This window comes from Drosophila virilis, chromosome 2 (assembly GCF_030788295.1).
Source record: "Drosophila virilis strain 15010-1051.87 chromosome 2, Dvir_AGI_RSII-ME, whole genome shotgun sequence".
Lineage (NCBI taxonomy): Eukaryota > Metazoa > Arthropoda > Insecta > Diptera > Drosophilidae > Drosophila > Drosophila virilis.
Genome location: NC_091544.1, coordinates 10865945 through 10881320, shown reverse-complemented (window position 1 = coordinate 10881320; position 15376 = coordinate 10865945). Strand labels below are relative to the sequence as shown.

General features: G+C 44.9%; 4 protein-coding genes across 4 annotated transcripts; 3 read left to right on the top strand and 1 right to left on the bottom strand.

The window, feature by feature from the left end:
* Positions 1-3224: 3224 nt before the first annotated feature.
* Positions 3225-4468, bottom strand: LOC6630714 (uncharacterized). The gene has a single exon (XM_002054171.4). The coding sequence runs from the start codon at positions 4398-4400 to the stop codon at positions 3360-3362; it is 1041 nt and encodes a 346-aa protein (XP_002054207.1). The 5' UTR covers positions 4401-4468; the 3' UTR covers positions 3225-3359.
* Positions 4469-4979: 511 nt separating this feature from the next.
* On the top strand, positions 4980-5538 carry LOC6630715 (pupal cuticle protein Edg-91). The gene has a single exon (XM_002054172.4). It carries the CDS (start codon positions 5006-5008, stop codon positions 5465-5467), a length of 462 nt encoding a protein of 153 aa, XP_002054208.2. The 5' UTR covers positions 4980-5005; the 3' UTR covers positions 5468-5538.
* A 3031-nt stretch (positions 5539-8569) lies between these two features.
* ppk22 (pickpocket 22) lies at positions 8570-11542 on the top strand. The gene is made up of 8 exons (XM_002054174.4): positions 8570-9333; positions 9640-9846; positions 9908-10101; positions 10159-10288; positions 10357-10624; positions 10682-10889; positions 10948-11232; positions 11292-11542. The coding sequence occupies exons 1-8, from the start codon at positions 9140-9142 to the stop codon at positions 11465-11467; spliced, it is 1662 nt and encodes a 553-aa protein (XP_002054210.2). The 5' UTR covers positions 8570-9139; the 3' UTR covers positions 11468-11542.
* Positions 11543-12294: 752 nt separating this feature from the next.
* ppk24 (pickpocket 24) lies at positions 12295-15091 on the top strand. Its single transcript, XM_002054175.2, has 9 exons — positions 12295-12542; positions 12621-12824; positions 12887-13201; positions 13261-13374; positions 13546-13672; positions 13731-13935; positions 13996-14161; positions 14596-14732; positions 14832-15091. Exons 1-9 carry the CDS (start codon positions 12295-12297, stop codon positions 15089-15091), a joined length of 1776 nt encoding a protein of 591 aa, XP_002054211.2.
* The last annotated feature ends 285 nt before the right edge of the window (positions 15092-15376 follow it).

Here is a 15376-nt window from a genome sequence, read left to right as displayed (position 1 = left end):
TATCCGTCATATTGCGCGGAGTTATGTCGTTTTGGAACGTCATATCTCCCCGCGGAGCTATTTCCATCCGAGCGGAGGAAGTTATGTCGTTTTGGAACGTCATATCTCCCCGCGGAGCTATTACCCATCATACCGCGTAAAGTTATGTCGTTTTGGAACGTCATATCTCCCCGTGGAGCTATTTCCATCCGAGCGGCGGGAGTTTGTCGTTTTGGAACGTCATATCTCCCCGTGGAGCTATTCCCATCCGACCGGAGGGAGTTATGTCGTTTTGGAACGTCATATCTCCCCGCGGAGCTGTCACCCATCATACCGCGCGGAGCTATGTCGCTTTGGAACGTCATATCTCCCCCCGGAGCTATTTCCATCCGAGCGGAGGGAGTTATGTCGTTTTGGAACGTCATATCTCCCCGCGGAGCTATTATCCATCATACCGCGCGGAGCAATGTCGTTTTGGAACGTCATATCTCTCCACGAAGCTATTATCCATTATATCGCGCGGAGTTATGTCGTTTTGGAACGTCATATCTCCCCGCGGAGCTATTTCCATCCGACCGGAGGGAGCTATGTCGTTTTGGAACGTCATATCTCCCCGCGGAGCTGTTACCCATCATACCGCGCGGAGCTATGTCGTTTTGGAACGTCATATCTCCCCGAGGAGCTATTTCCATCCGAGCGGAGGGAGTTATGTCGTTTTGGAACGTCATATCTCCCCGCGGAGCTATTTCCATCCGAGCGGAGGGAGTTTTGTCGTTTTGGAACGTCATATCTCCCCGCGGAGCTATTATCCATCATACCGCGCGGAGTTATGTCGTTTTGGAACGTCATATCTCCCCGCGGAGCTATTATCCGTCATATTGCGCGGAGTTATGTCGTTTTGGAACGTCATATCTCCCCGTGGAGCTATTTCCATCCGAGCGGAGGGAGTTATGTAGTTTTTGAACGTCATATCTCCCCGCGGAGCTATTACCCATCATACCGCCTGGAGTTATGTCGTTTTGGAACGTCATATCTCCCCGCGGAGCTATTTCCATCCGAGTGGAGGAAGTTATGTCGTTTTGGAACGTCATATCTCCCCGCGGAGCTATTTCCATCCGAGCGGAGGAAGTTGTGTCGTTTTGGAACGTCATATCTCCCCGCGGAACTATTACCCATCATACCGCGCGGAGTTATGTCGTTTTGGAACGTCATATCTCCCCGCGGAGCTATTACCCATCATACCGCGCGGAGTTAAGTCGTTTTGGAACGTCATATCTCCCCGCGGAGCTATTATCCATCATACCGCGCGGAGTTATGTCGTTTTGGAACGTCGTATCTCCCCGCGGAGCTATTTTCCATCCGAGCGGAGGGAGTTATGTCGTTTTGGAACGTCATATCTCCCCACGGAGCTATTACCCATCATACCGCGCGGAGTTATGTCGTTTTGGAACGTCATATCTCCCCGCGGAGCTATTATCCGTCATATTGCGCGGAGTTATGTCGTTTTGGAACGTCATATCTCCCCGTGGAGCTATTTCCATCCGAGCGGAGGGAGTTATGTCGTGTTGGAACGTCATATCTCCCCGCGAAGCTATTACCCATCATACCGCGCGGAGTTATGTCGTTTTGGAACGTCATATCTCCCCGCGGTGCTATTTCCATCCGAGCGGAGGGAGTTATGTCGTTTTGGAACGTCATATCTCCCCGCGGAGCTATTATCAATCCGAGCGGAGCGAGTTATGTCGTTTTGGAACGTCATATCTCCCCGCGGAGCTATTACCCATCATACCGCGTGGAGTTATGTCGTTTTGGAACGTCATATCTCCCCGCGGAGCTATTTTCATCCGAGCGGAGGGAGTTATGTCGTTTTGGAACGTCATATCTCCCCGCGGAGCTATTATCAATCCGAGCGGAGCGAGTTATGTCGTTTTGGAACGTCATATCTCCCCGCGGAGCTATTATCCATCATACCGCGCGGATCTATGTCGTTTTGGAACGTCATATCTCCCCGCGGAGCTATTATCCATCATACCGCGCGGAGCTATGTCGTTTTGGAGCGTCATATCTCCCCGCGGAGCTATTTCCATCCAAGCGGAGGGAGTTATGTCGTTTTGGAACGTCATATCTCCCCGCAGAGCTATTACCCATCATACCGCGCGGAGTTATGTCGTTTTGGAACGTCATATCTCCCCGCGGAGCTTTTATCCATCATACCGCGCGGAGCTATGCCGTTTTGGAACGTCATATCTCCCCGCGAAGCTATTACCCATCATACCGCGCGGAGTTATGTCGTTTTGGAACGTCATATCTCCCCGCGGAGCTATTTCCACCCGAGCGGAGGAAGCTATGTCGTTTTGGAACGTCATATCTCCCCGCGGAGCTATTTCCATCCGAGCGGAGGGAGTTATGTCGTTTTGGAACGTCATATCTCCCCGCGAAGCTATTACCCATCATACCGCGCGGAGTTATGTCGTTTTGGAACGTCATATCTCCCCGTGGAGCTATTTCCATCCGAGCGGAGGGAGTTTGTCGTATTGGAACGTCATATCTCCCCGCGGAGCTATTTTCATCCGACCGGAGGGAGTTATGTCGTTTTGGAACGTCATATCTCCCCGCGGAGCTGTTACACATAATACCGCGCGGAGCTATGTCGTTTTGGAACGTCATATCTCCCCGCGGAGCTATTTCCATCCGAGCGGAGGGAGTTATGTCGTTTTGGAACGTCATATCTCCCCGCGAAGCTATTACCCATCATACCGCGCGGAGTTATGTCATTTTGGAACGTCATATCTCCCCGCGGAGCTATTTCCATCCGAGCGGAGGGAGTTATGTCGTCTTGGAACGTCATATCTCCCCGCGAAGCTATTACCCATCATACCGCGCGGAGTTATGTCGTTTTGGAACGTCATATCTCCCCGCGGAGCTATTTTCATCCGAGCGGAGGAAGTTATGTCGTTTTGGAACGTCATATCTTCCCGCGGAGCTATTTCCATCCGAGCGGAGGGAGTTATGTCGTTTTGGAACGTCATATCTCCCCGCGGAGCTATTATCCATCATACCGCGCGGAGTTTTGTCGGTTTGGAACGTGATATCTCCCCGCGGAGCTATTACCCATCATACCGCGCGGAGTTATGTCGTTTTGGAACGTCATAACTCCCCGCGGAGCTATTTCCATCCGAGCGGTGGGAGTTATGTCGTTTTGAAACGTCAGCGAACTTGAGTTCGAGCCGAATCTCAGAGAGCACTGAGCTTTGCCATTATTCAATTTTATTTGTGTGTTTATTACATTGCACATTCTCTATAAATTAATTATTAATGTATAATTATTACCTCTACTTCGTATAAACAAACATACTGAAAGATCTAACAGATCGTGAAGCTCATTTTCTTCTACGCACATCGATTGGTTCCGCTTCAACTTCCAGGCCGGGAGCGTGCACGTAATGTAAAGAATTGGGGAAGACAATGCTTCGTAACCGGGATTGCTCAATCGATCTAGACGATGGCGTCGGTGTTGCTAGTGGCCCCAGAGGTGGATGATTTGTGCCCACAATAAGCGTGTCACCAGAATTTGGAGAGGGAGTAGGCGAAATTATGAGAGGTGGTGGATTTTTTCCCACTATCAGTGAATCGTGGGTGGGTTGTGTGGATGGCGCAGCAGCAATTGGGTTTGGCGTCGTTGTTGACGGCGCGTTTATAGGTGGATTCGAGTTGGTATTCTGTACAAGTTCCTGGCCATCGTCATTCGTTGGCGGCAGTTGGAATGGCACATTTCCATTCCCCCAACTGGGGCGTGATGGATCGTAGTTATCTTCCCAACCCGGTTGTGAAGAACCGTCGTTATCTCCCCATCCAGAGGGTGGTGTTCCATTTCCGTCTTCCCAGCCTGGTGGTGGATTTTCATTTCCAGCTCCCCAGCCAGATGGTGGGGGTCCGTTTCTATCTCCCCAACCAGGTGGAACTCCATTTCCCCAGCCTCCTGCACCACCCCATCCGGGTGGAGGTCGCCTTCCGCCTCCATCACTCCAGCCACCCCATCCAGGAGGATTTGGTCTGCCCCCTCCCCAGTTGCCCCAACCAGGAGGTGGTTGCCTGCCAGCTCCGTTCCAATCGCCGCCACCATTCCAGCCGCCACCACCATTCCAGCCGCTGCCACCATTCCAGCCGTTGCCACCATTCCAGCCGCCACCACGTCTATTCATTTGGCCTGGTGGCGTACGCCTCCTGCCGCCGTGATGTTGCCTGCCATTCAATCCTTGTTGAAGTAACTGGGCTACTGCCGTAATGGCGCCAGCGGATGCCACTGCAGCACCAGCTGTCGCCGATGATCTTGCTATTGGAAATTGGCAACTACACGTGCGGATTATGAGTAGAAGGCACGTTGCCAAGGCCGTTAGCATATTTATTCGTATTCGCGTCATGATCACGTCGGTATGAATCGAGTTGGAGCGCCCATGCGCTAAGAGCAGCCAGTTCTAACTGAGGGGCAAGTTTTGGCGTTAGGCGATAAGAGAGGCAGACGTTTCAGATTTGTATTCAAAACCTGTCCTCGGTTTGTTTGTCTGTTTTCGACTTGTGCTAATCAATGCATGATGAGAGATCGTGAGAGCTGCAAAAGATTCGCTCTCTAACGGAGCGTATTATGTGTATGTGTTCATCAAAACAATTATTGTAAACAAAAAGTCCAAAAAGCTTGAGAGGAAATAAGATGAGGGCAGCCGTTGACCGACGGCCGCCGACTCATGGATCCGCTTGAGCGGCTTCTTCCCGCGCAATGCGTTAATCACGGACGTGATCTGCATGCCAATATGCTGGATCTATCTGTTAACGTCCAAGTAATTCACAGTCATGCATTAAATTGTTGCTGGATGGATTGACATTAGCATTATGGCAGCAGATCTCTAGCGATCCAGTTGGCTAAATATCTAGACAGACGCAGAAATAAAACCATTAAAAGCATAATGTGTCATCACTATCCCGACTACTCCATTCGCAGGGTATAAATAGAAGGGAACTGCGTAGATATATGGCCAGAACACAAACGATTCGCACAGAACAAGAACCAGAACCAGAACCAGAGGCAGAGACAGACAACATGAGAGTTCCTTGCATAATGTTTCTCTCCTTGCTGCTGGGCAACTGCCTGGATTTGGGCAACGCTCTGTTTTTCAACGCACTAAAAGGACTGAAGGGAAGCGCTGGTTCGGGCTATAGAGGCTACAACTATGGCTATGGTGGCTATTCGGCCAACTATGGCAGTAACTATAACGGCGGATATGGTGGATATGGCGATGGTTATGCTGGTTATGATGGGTATGGCTATGGCTATGGCTATGGATATCCACAGCAGCCGAACAGGACAAGAAATCGACAGCGCACAGGACGCACCTACTCAGAGATTGCTAATGTCTTACGGCCGGATCCCTATCTAGGACTAGGCGCGGGTCGTTATCTACCGCGTGCTCCATATTCCCATCTGTGGGGCTAGCATCTATAGTTAAAATTTGTGTAATATACTCAAGTTAGGGCAAATAAATCAGTGAAAGTTTTGTTTTCAAATAATTTAAGTTCAATTACAGCTTGTTGCGTGCTTTGTATGTGAAACTTTTTAAATTAAAGCTATTTTTAATTAGCTTTGCAATAACATTTATTATCCGACTAAACATATGTATGCATATATATACATATATACCACATAAATACTAACCGAGTTGTAGCTGCTCGGCGCTACGTGACTGAAATGCGACTAGGTTGGGGATGGGCGTGTCACGTAACTGTCACGCGAATCACGCTCTTGAAAATAAATCTGGTTGATTTTAATGTCAAATACGGATTTTATAGTGTGAATCAGTTAACAATTTGTATGTACTTCTTTTATTATTGGTTTAAGCTGAACTGTCACTAGTTGAAAGAACGTTTATTTGCAGTGTGTTTTTCTGACTCCATGGAAAAGGGGCAGCGGGCTACGAATAGTTTATAGGACGGGTTTTAAATTATATAAGGCACACATCTGAATAAGCAGAGGTGTTTACAACTTAAATAATCATTACTGAATAACTTTTTAATTAATATATGCAACTCGCAATCATGTCGGAGTTACCCTAAGTGTAAACCAAACTGGCATTAAATCAGGCAAAACAATTAACTAAATAAAAAATAGTTATATATATTTATACTTATATGTCCATGTATACATAGACAGAATGTCGCGTTTGCAAGGCTTCTCAATCGCTCTATTGGCCTGGTTCTGGTAATCTCCAGTTCTATCCCTAGTCTCTGTGGCTAAATTAAATTCATTATATATCTGCATATCTGTCTCCAGTTGAGACAGCGTTGAAAGTGGAATTTGCTTGAGATTTATATTGTTTTAATAAGATATTCATTTTTTAAAAGCTTTTTTGTACATATAATATCAATGCACTTTTTAAAGAGTAGCTAAGGGTCATGACCAATGACTGCATTCGGATACTAGCATGAGACTTGAAACCGGATCCTCATTGTTCTGTTTTATCGACAACTAGTCTTCAGGCAAATAAGGAAACTTAATATAGATATTATAAATTGGCATTAAATATAAACCCTTGAGTGTAAATTGATTCAAAGACTGGTTTGCACTTACATAAGGCAATTTGTGAGAAAATACAAGTAAATAAGATTTTAATGCCATTACTGAGTCATTTGTCTGTTAAGATATGCGGCACAGTCATATAGGAGTTCCCCTAAGTCCATAATAAAATTGTCATTGCAGGAAACAAAAATACGAAATTTCATTGCAATTCTTATAAGTTTATATAACTACTAAACGCAATTGTTTCTCGCCATTAACGACATATACTAACGAACAACTGGCGCACCTACGTCATTAGCAAGTCGTATTATACTTGTTAATTACTATTTAAATTGTCATAGTTATGTTATGCTGCGCCCGATCATTCACAGTGCTTTTCCAGCAAAGTGTTGAAAGCTAAGCTATCTACAAGTAGCTATGTGAGTAGTTAGTTCTGAGTGAAAACATGATTGTGTATAATAAAACAGCTTAAGATTAACATCGCAAGTTGTGAGTGGTAGAAGTCAGCATGGAATTTGTCGTATTTGTATAACCATAGAAATGCTTACGTTGTTATTGTTAAATCGAAACCTGATCGATAATCAGGAAACAGAGTGCATTGATTTTTCTGGCCACTTACTGAGTTTTGTCGTATAAAAGGCTTCTGCGTGGCGGCATTCAAATGCAGTTCTCAATAGCAAACTCTAGAATCAAAATGTCATTGTTGCAAGGAAAAGTCTTGCTAATAGCTTTATTCGCTTGGATCACGCTGTTATCCCTTGCCTTGGCCGGGCCTGCACATTCATATTCGGATATAGCACGTGTCGTTAATCCCAATCCATATGTTTCAATCGGCTCCCGCAACTATCCAGGACAGCCCTATTGGCCAGGAGGACGTTAATGATACATTGCATTCTAGTTTTTAAGTACATATGATTATAAATAGATGCTTTCATTAATTTTATAGTTTGTTTTCTATGAAAAATTAAATTATTCACTTCTTTTCATATTTATTTTGTTAAGTACTTGTTTTATTACAATGCAATTTTTACTTTAGCACTTAATTTTCTAACTTAGTATTTTTGATTTTAACATTCTCTTTTAATATCGTTTATTTGACTCTTTTACTTATCCGCAAATATCGTATGATTGGAAGACAGGTTTTTTTTTCAATACATAAAAGATATATGTACCTTAAGTGCGAGCACATGTGATTCAATTAGCATTGACTCAGTAAGATCTCTGTCTGGCATAAAGATATGCAGCTTAGCTTCGCACTCGCCTAGGAGTTCCCCGCTGGCTATTCTTAAGTTGGGTAGATATATTATTTTATGAAATCTGTCATGTACAAATTTCAGCGTATTGTATGACTCTTAATGCACCCACAAACCTCATTAGGTTGCCATTTAGCAATTGTTAAGTACTTTTAAAGTGGCCAAAATTTAATAAACCAAATCATTCACAAAGCTATAAAATTGACAGTTGAAAGCTCATTGTATATCTATTTGATTCTGAGTCAAAACGTGATTACTGGTACCTAAAACTTGACCGGCCGCAAAGTGAATGACATTTTGATGGCACTACGAGATGTTACAGGTAAAGATCCCACGTCGCAGTCTGAGAGAAGAGGAGGTTGACAATGGCGCTACGTGCGCAGCATGCGTCGCGTGGCTCTGAAATTGTTCAAAGTGTTGTTGTTGTCACACCAAAACCTGATCGATCAGGCAGCAGAACTTCAAGACACTTCTGACCACTAACTGGGCACAGTCATATAAAAGGGATCGACGCGACGACATCGAAGCGCAGTTCTCAATAGTGATCCCTAGAAGCAGAATGTGTTCCTTGCAAGGAAAGAGCTTACTGCTCGCTCTACTGGCCTGGTTTACACTGCTTGCCGTGGCCTTGGGCTGGCCGGCCTATGGATATCGCACGGAGCGCAACGGGCGCAGTTATACGGATATAGCTCGGGTTGTTAATCCCAATCAGTATGCTTTTGTGGGCAGCCGTAACTATCCAGGACAGCCGTTTTGGCCAGCAGGCCGCTAAAAGTAAACGTCCGTTTATTTGATAAATTCTTAAGCCTACAATATATTAAGTCAGTTTTAGTACAAGTAAATACATATATTTAGTTTTCTCATTATTCAAAGGTACTTTTTATTAGCATAGGAGTATCCAATGAATTTTGCTTGCTATTTTCACTTAATTAAAATTATTTGTATATAATCTTATTTAATAAGTCCTTGGGATTTTAATTATTTTTAATTATGTAAAAATACTATTCAAAGCAACCTGAGTATTGAGTAAAACTGCCCAACGAAACCTGCCATAAGTAGTTGGCAACGCTGGCTGTTTGTTTGCTGTGAATGCCTAAAAGTATGCTGCACGTTTTTTCATAATTACTGTAGTAGTTTTTGTAGCCAGTCGCTAGGACAATTAAAACTTAAGTTAATGACAAACTTGCATTAAGGCCTCGACGCCTGGCCACGCCCAATTTGGTCGCGGCAGTAGCTACTCAATTGCACGTGGAAGGCCTTCAGTTGGCGGACAACAAGTACAGGGACAGGACAGGCATTGCGCGAATAGCTCGCATCATCGTTAAAATTGTGCGCTCCAATGGTTAATATTGAATCAACATCCAATGCCATCTGGTGGATTAAAAATCCGAGTGCAGCGAAAGCGGGTGGCGGCGCTGGGCGTAAGGCGTCGCTTGGGTCGCGCTTTTGTCTGGATATGGCTGAATTACTGCGCAATATATCCTTGCAGGGCTATAGCAAACTATTGGCATCGGAATTAACGTTGGCGGAGAGGTAAGCGACAGAGAAAACGGCAGCTCGATGCTGCTTTTGCTACACTGGCGTTACGTTGCTCATACGCAACGTGGACCCCATAGAAAATTTGCAGCTATGCTTCGTATCTTTTGTCTTTCTGCCCCTCTCTCCAGGCGCTGCCGTCATCGTCATCGTCAACGTCTCGTTGCATCTCGTTCCGCTGTAGCATTGCATTAATTTTTTTTTTTTTGCTTTCACATTTTTCATTTCCGTTTCCGTATTTGCCTCAAAACGCGCTCATGGCCGTGCGCTTTGTGCGTTTATCTTGGGCTCGTTTGTTTGCAGATTAATTTGGCTGCTGGTGCACACGACCACGTTCATTTCAATGGTGGCTGTGCTCTTGCTCACCTGGGAGCAATTTATTGCACAATACTTTGTCATCAATCTGAAGGATCCACTTTATCCTGTTGAAAATGTGCCATTTCCGGCTGTGTCAATATGCTCCAACAATCGCATTTCCATGCGGGCCGCGACCCGATACGCTCTCGAGCTGTAAGTAGCCTTAGTCGCATCGACCCCTTCTTGAATTTCACACCCCGACATTGTCGAGCAGGCAAAGAAATGATCCATCCCCACGTGAATTGAAGCATTACTTGGACATGCTGAAGTATTTACGCAAATTATATATACCCGGCGATCGGGACTCAGACGTCGATGATTATGTTAATTTTCAAGCGTTTTTGGACATATTCGGCACCTGGAGCAACGAAACCTTCTTCGATACGCGGCGTATTATGAGAATGGTGAGTTTGCCTGTACAATCCATAAAAACTGATTGTCCCGTATCACATGTTTTCCAGCTAGCGCCCAATTGCAGGGATTATATAATGAAATGCAGTCTGCGCAATGTGGATATACCTTGCTTTAGCGAGGCCGCTTTTCAGACCAGTCTGACCAAGTATGGACCCTGCTGCACTTTTAATGGCAAGAACATGCAAGTCATATTGTCACCTTATATCACACTCTTTGATCAAACATTATATTGCCTTAATCATTATGTAGACTTAGGAGACGCGATTTTAAGAATCGGTATGCTGATTCAGCTTTGGGCCTTACAGTCGTGCTTAATTCGAGTCATGCGGATTATTTGGCGCCCATTTTGAATACAAATGGTTACGTGGTCATAATCCATGACGCGGACAATTTTGCTTCGATATCATCGTCAAATGCATTGGAAATGTTTCCAGGACAAAGACAGGAAAGTTTTCTAAAGATTTTTGCGCGTGTTATAGATACCGATAAAAATTTGCACTCCTTTTCCCCATTTAATGTAAGCTGTTGCGATTAGTTTATATATTGATTTTTGTAATAGTTTCTTCCATTCTAGCGTCGCTGTTATTTCCATAGCGAGTCGAATATGCGAATGATGAACTCCGTCTACACGTTCCCTAACTGCATTACCCGATGTCGCATACGCAGCATCATAGCGTTGTGCAATTGCCTGCCCTTCCAGTTGCCACTCGATCTGGTCGAGAACTTGGAAGGCGTCGTCTATTGTACGCTTAGTCATGTCACGTGCCTCGGCCAGTATCAATGTATGTCCTGGACTTTAGTCAAGTAATCTCTTTACATATTTCGAAAATTATTTTGCAGTTAAATGGAATAATGTGCTAACTGAGAGACTTAGGATTCCGGGTCTGGAGCGTGAAACCGAAGAAGCACTGTACTGTCCACAGTGTCTGCCTTCATGTAATGATATTCAATACAGGGTATCCATGAGTGAGCTACCCATTGATACCTATCTGGCCAACCTAAAACCTGATGAATACAATGACACACTGTTAGGCTCCGATTTATCCGTACTGCGAGTCTTTTTTGGACAGCCGCATGCTCAACTCTACATGAGAATTTTGAACAACGAATGGTTCGAGATATTCAGTAAGTGAATACATAAATACCCTTTATTTGTAATTCATGTGTATTTGATGGTCTATTAGGCACCATTGGAAATATTTTGTCAATATTTATGGGATTTTCATTGGTGGCCATTTTTGAGGCGCTTTTCTTTTTCTGCAAGTACATTTATATGGGCTGCTGTCGTATAATAGATCACAGCAGAGCTAACAGTAAGGCAAAGATGTTGAATGCACGCAAGTTACATATATGCCCATAGTAGAAAGAGAAGAGCTGAAGAAAAAAAGTTACGTATTGAGAAAAATATTTGTAATTACTTAATGAAATCACGAATTACTGGATTTTTTATTCACATAAAGAAAATTTTAAAAAATGATTGGACAGAATGTCTGGAAAATTATGTTTGTAATTGCTTAAAGCCAGAGCAGCACAATGTTTAAATAAATAGAAATACTTGAATTATAAAAGTTCGTATATCTATATTCACAATCAACACGTGGCTTCATTTGCCTGCTTCGTAATCCAGGCCACGGGGCCTATTTGGGGAGGGTGCTGAGTTTTTTTTTAGACTGGCAGCAAGCCCAAGCCAAATCAAAAAGGACATGACCTGCTTCTGTCCTTGTTGCTACCTAGTGTCATTATGATGATTATGATGATGATGATGATGATGACGGTGATGATGATGACGACGATGATGATGTTGCTGTTTCCGTTGGCTGACATTTAATGCGCATTTAACTAATTTCATTTTAAATTGTTGACAATTAAGGAAAATTGCCAAGACGAATCGAGAGCCTGGCTGAATAAACAGCCAACGGAGTGGGATTGGGACCAATGCTGAACACCACGTGCCATGTCGCAGTTAATTTGTTGGCAATAAGTTGAAACACGAGGCCTAATTACAACAACACGCACGACATGACTGCAAAATTTTCATTAAAACGAGCTGGCATCCAACCGCCGCCCATCCCACTGCCAGGGACAATGCCAGGCAGGACATTTGTTGGAGGGCGCCTACAAAAAGGCGCGTATCGCGTAGACAGCCGCAACAGTTGCAATCCACAAACGGCTGAGTGAGTGCCAAACATGACAACAAATGCGGAGCGGGCATCGCGATTGCCATCCCAACGATTGGTGGTTGGACGCGCCGCCTGGTGGATACCCAAACCAAGGATTCATCCACCTGCGTCAGTCCCGCAAATGGCGGTTATTCGCGAAGAGGAACCAGCTACGCGAAAACTGTCATTTGCCGCGGCGTTAAAGGATTTGCTGCAAAACCTGTCATTTCATTGTTATGGCAAATTAGTCGAGCACGGTCGTCGCATTCAGGAGCGGTAAGCAGCACGGCCAAGGCTTAAAAGCCTTCGTGCCCCCCGCTCGGCAGTCCTTTCAATTAGCAAACTCTGCCGCAGATTCTTTTGGCTTATTTGCCACATAACTGCGCTGACCGTCCTAATTGCATTCGTATGGGGCACGTATAAGGACGCAACGGATGAGCTGGTGACCACCCTATACAATCCATTGTATCCCGTATGCCAAGTTGCCCTGCCCGCTGTTACAGTATGCACCCAGAATCGCATATCCAAGCGTGCCGTCTGGCAGTACGCACAGGAGCTGTGAGTTAAGTCTGGATGTGGTAAGCCCCTTACTAGGTATGCTTTCTCTTTATCCATTCCAGCAGCGACAAGGATCCCAAGCAGCGAAATGCTAGTTACTTCTATGGTGAGCTTCATGCCTTTGGCATGTTCTACAGCCCCGAGGAGCTAGGCGACTATGAGCGCGTGCTGCGCTTTCAGGGCTTATTGGATTCGATAGATACCACGCCCTACGAGCTGTTCTTTAATACAAGCAAACGTATGCGCATCCTGACGCCCAATTGCAGCGACATCTTTGTATCGTGTCGTTTGGCAGGCCGATCCTTCGATTGCCTGCAGGAGTTTCGTGAAACGCTCTCGATCTACGGATTTTGTTGCACTTTCAATTCCGATGGAGAGTATGCAAATCAAAGCATCGAATTCTAGATGTTGGGTATATGTTATTGGCTTTTCACAGGTTTCTCAAGGACCGCACGTATCATCAGCGCTTTTATGGATACGATATGGGTCTGGTGCTTACACTGAAATCTCCAAAAGACGATAATTTTTATAAGATGCATCATCTAGAAGGTTTTTCGGTAATTGGCAAAGATAATATCCACACCATATTCTTTTAAATAGATTGATAGCTTTGGTAGATTATAAAAAATTAAGATTCAAGTTTATAGCAGCTAGTACAACATTTTAACTATTACATATAACTATTATTATCCACGCAGATTGCCATCTACGAACCCATGAACTATCCGGATCCTCAATCTGGAGGCGTTGCTGTACGTTATGTGCAGACAGGTCGTCGCACTCATTTGCCCGTGCGGCCCAAGATCTTTGAGACTGTGCCGGAAGCCCGACACATGAGTCCCGCTGTGGTGCGTATCATGGCCAGATGTCAATCATTGTCCAATCAATCAATAAACGTGTTCATAGCGTAAATGTCTCTTCTGGGATGAGACGCCGCACAACTTCACCAATCGGTATACCTTCAGCAAATGCATCTCCGCCTGCCGCGCCCGCAGCATGTATAATTTGTGTGAGTGCCTGCCCTTTCAGATACCCAAGCATTACATTGGAGACGCCACAGGAGGCGTCTTCTGCACGCTCCAGCACATGGAGTGCCTCAGGCGCTATAAGTGTGAGTGGGCAGTGGCTGTGGCAGTTGTTCAAGTCGATTGAGTTTTTGGTATTATTTCAGTCAAATGGCTGAATGTCATCACCAGTCGCGCCAATGTGCCCGGCCTCGAGCATGAGTTGGAGGATGCGCTCTACTGTCCCGAATGTCTGCCCTCCTGCACTGAGATACGCTACAATGTTCGTGGCGCCGGAGCTCTGGCCCTTAACAGTCTGCATAGACCAATGACGTAAGCAGCAAGTATTGCCAAGAAAAAAAGAAAGGGAAGAGGCTCAAAGAGGAATTTGCGTCATTTCATTTTAAAATCAATTTTCAGCCGTTCTCTGAATTCCACTTTTAAAGAAAATTTAATCAAAATGCATACTTTTATGGTTGTCTGATAATTTAATGAGAAATTTACTACTATCGAGTAACTCTTTTTGGTTTCAGTTACAGACAAACGAAAATATTCAAAGTAATGACATTAAATTTGATGGTTCCAAAAACTCCACAGTTCCTTCAGTTTCCATTACTGAAGTTTCGTGATTGAAAAAGCCTTCCTTTTATTTTGGTTTGGTTCATCTCTGTGCATGCTACCCTGATGGGGTTACATTTACCCTGCGTCAGTCACTATCAATAAGTTTAATTTTGCAGCAACAACAGCAGGAGGCGCAGCAGTGGCAGCAGCAGTGGCAGTGGCATGGCCAATAACAGTTATGGCCATGACAGCTCCGAGTTGGCCGATGTGCGTATTTACTTTGCCGAAACGCACATTCAATACTTTCGGCAGATTATTAAAAACGACTGGTATGAGATCTTCAGTGAGTCTGCTACATATTACAATTTTGCATAAATATACATACATATGCCTACTATACGTATATATATGGATATGAATGCGACTGCTACTTCATTTCCAGGTACAATTGGCAACATCTGCGGCATCATAGCGGGCTTCTCATTGATTGGCATCTGCGAGCTGCTATTTTTCCTAGCCAAACAATTATGGCATGCATACAAAGCGGAACTGAAGTCGGAGCTCTGCCGTACCCATGCCCATGCCCATTCTCAGAGTCGAGCCCGATCCCGGACTCGGGCTAATGGCCGTGCAACGGCAACTCAGCAGCAGGAGCAGCACCGGCAGCACCGGCAGCCAATGGAGCTCCTCATACTGCCGTAATTGAGCGAAAGGCCGTGCCAATTTTAAAGCTCACTGACTTTTATACAGTTCTCTGAACGCATTTATGGAGTGGCGTAGTGTAACATGTGTGTGTGTGTGTGTGTGTTTGTGTGTGTGCGTGTGTGTATATTGCTGTTGACCTGCGTAACAAATGTTAATTATCGCGCACTGAGCAGCTGCCAGCTGATTGTAGGCCGGGAGCACAACTCAAGTGCACTTACTTTGCATTGTCACATAAAAATAAACAGCACCAGGAGACACTCGAACCAAGCTAGGACTGGGGCG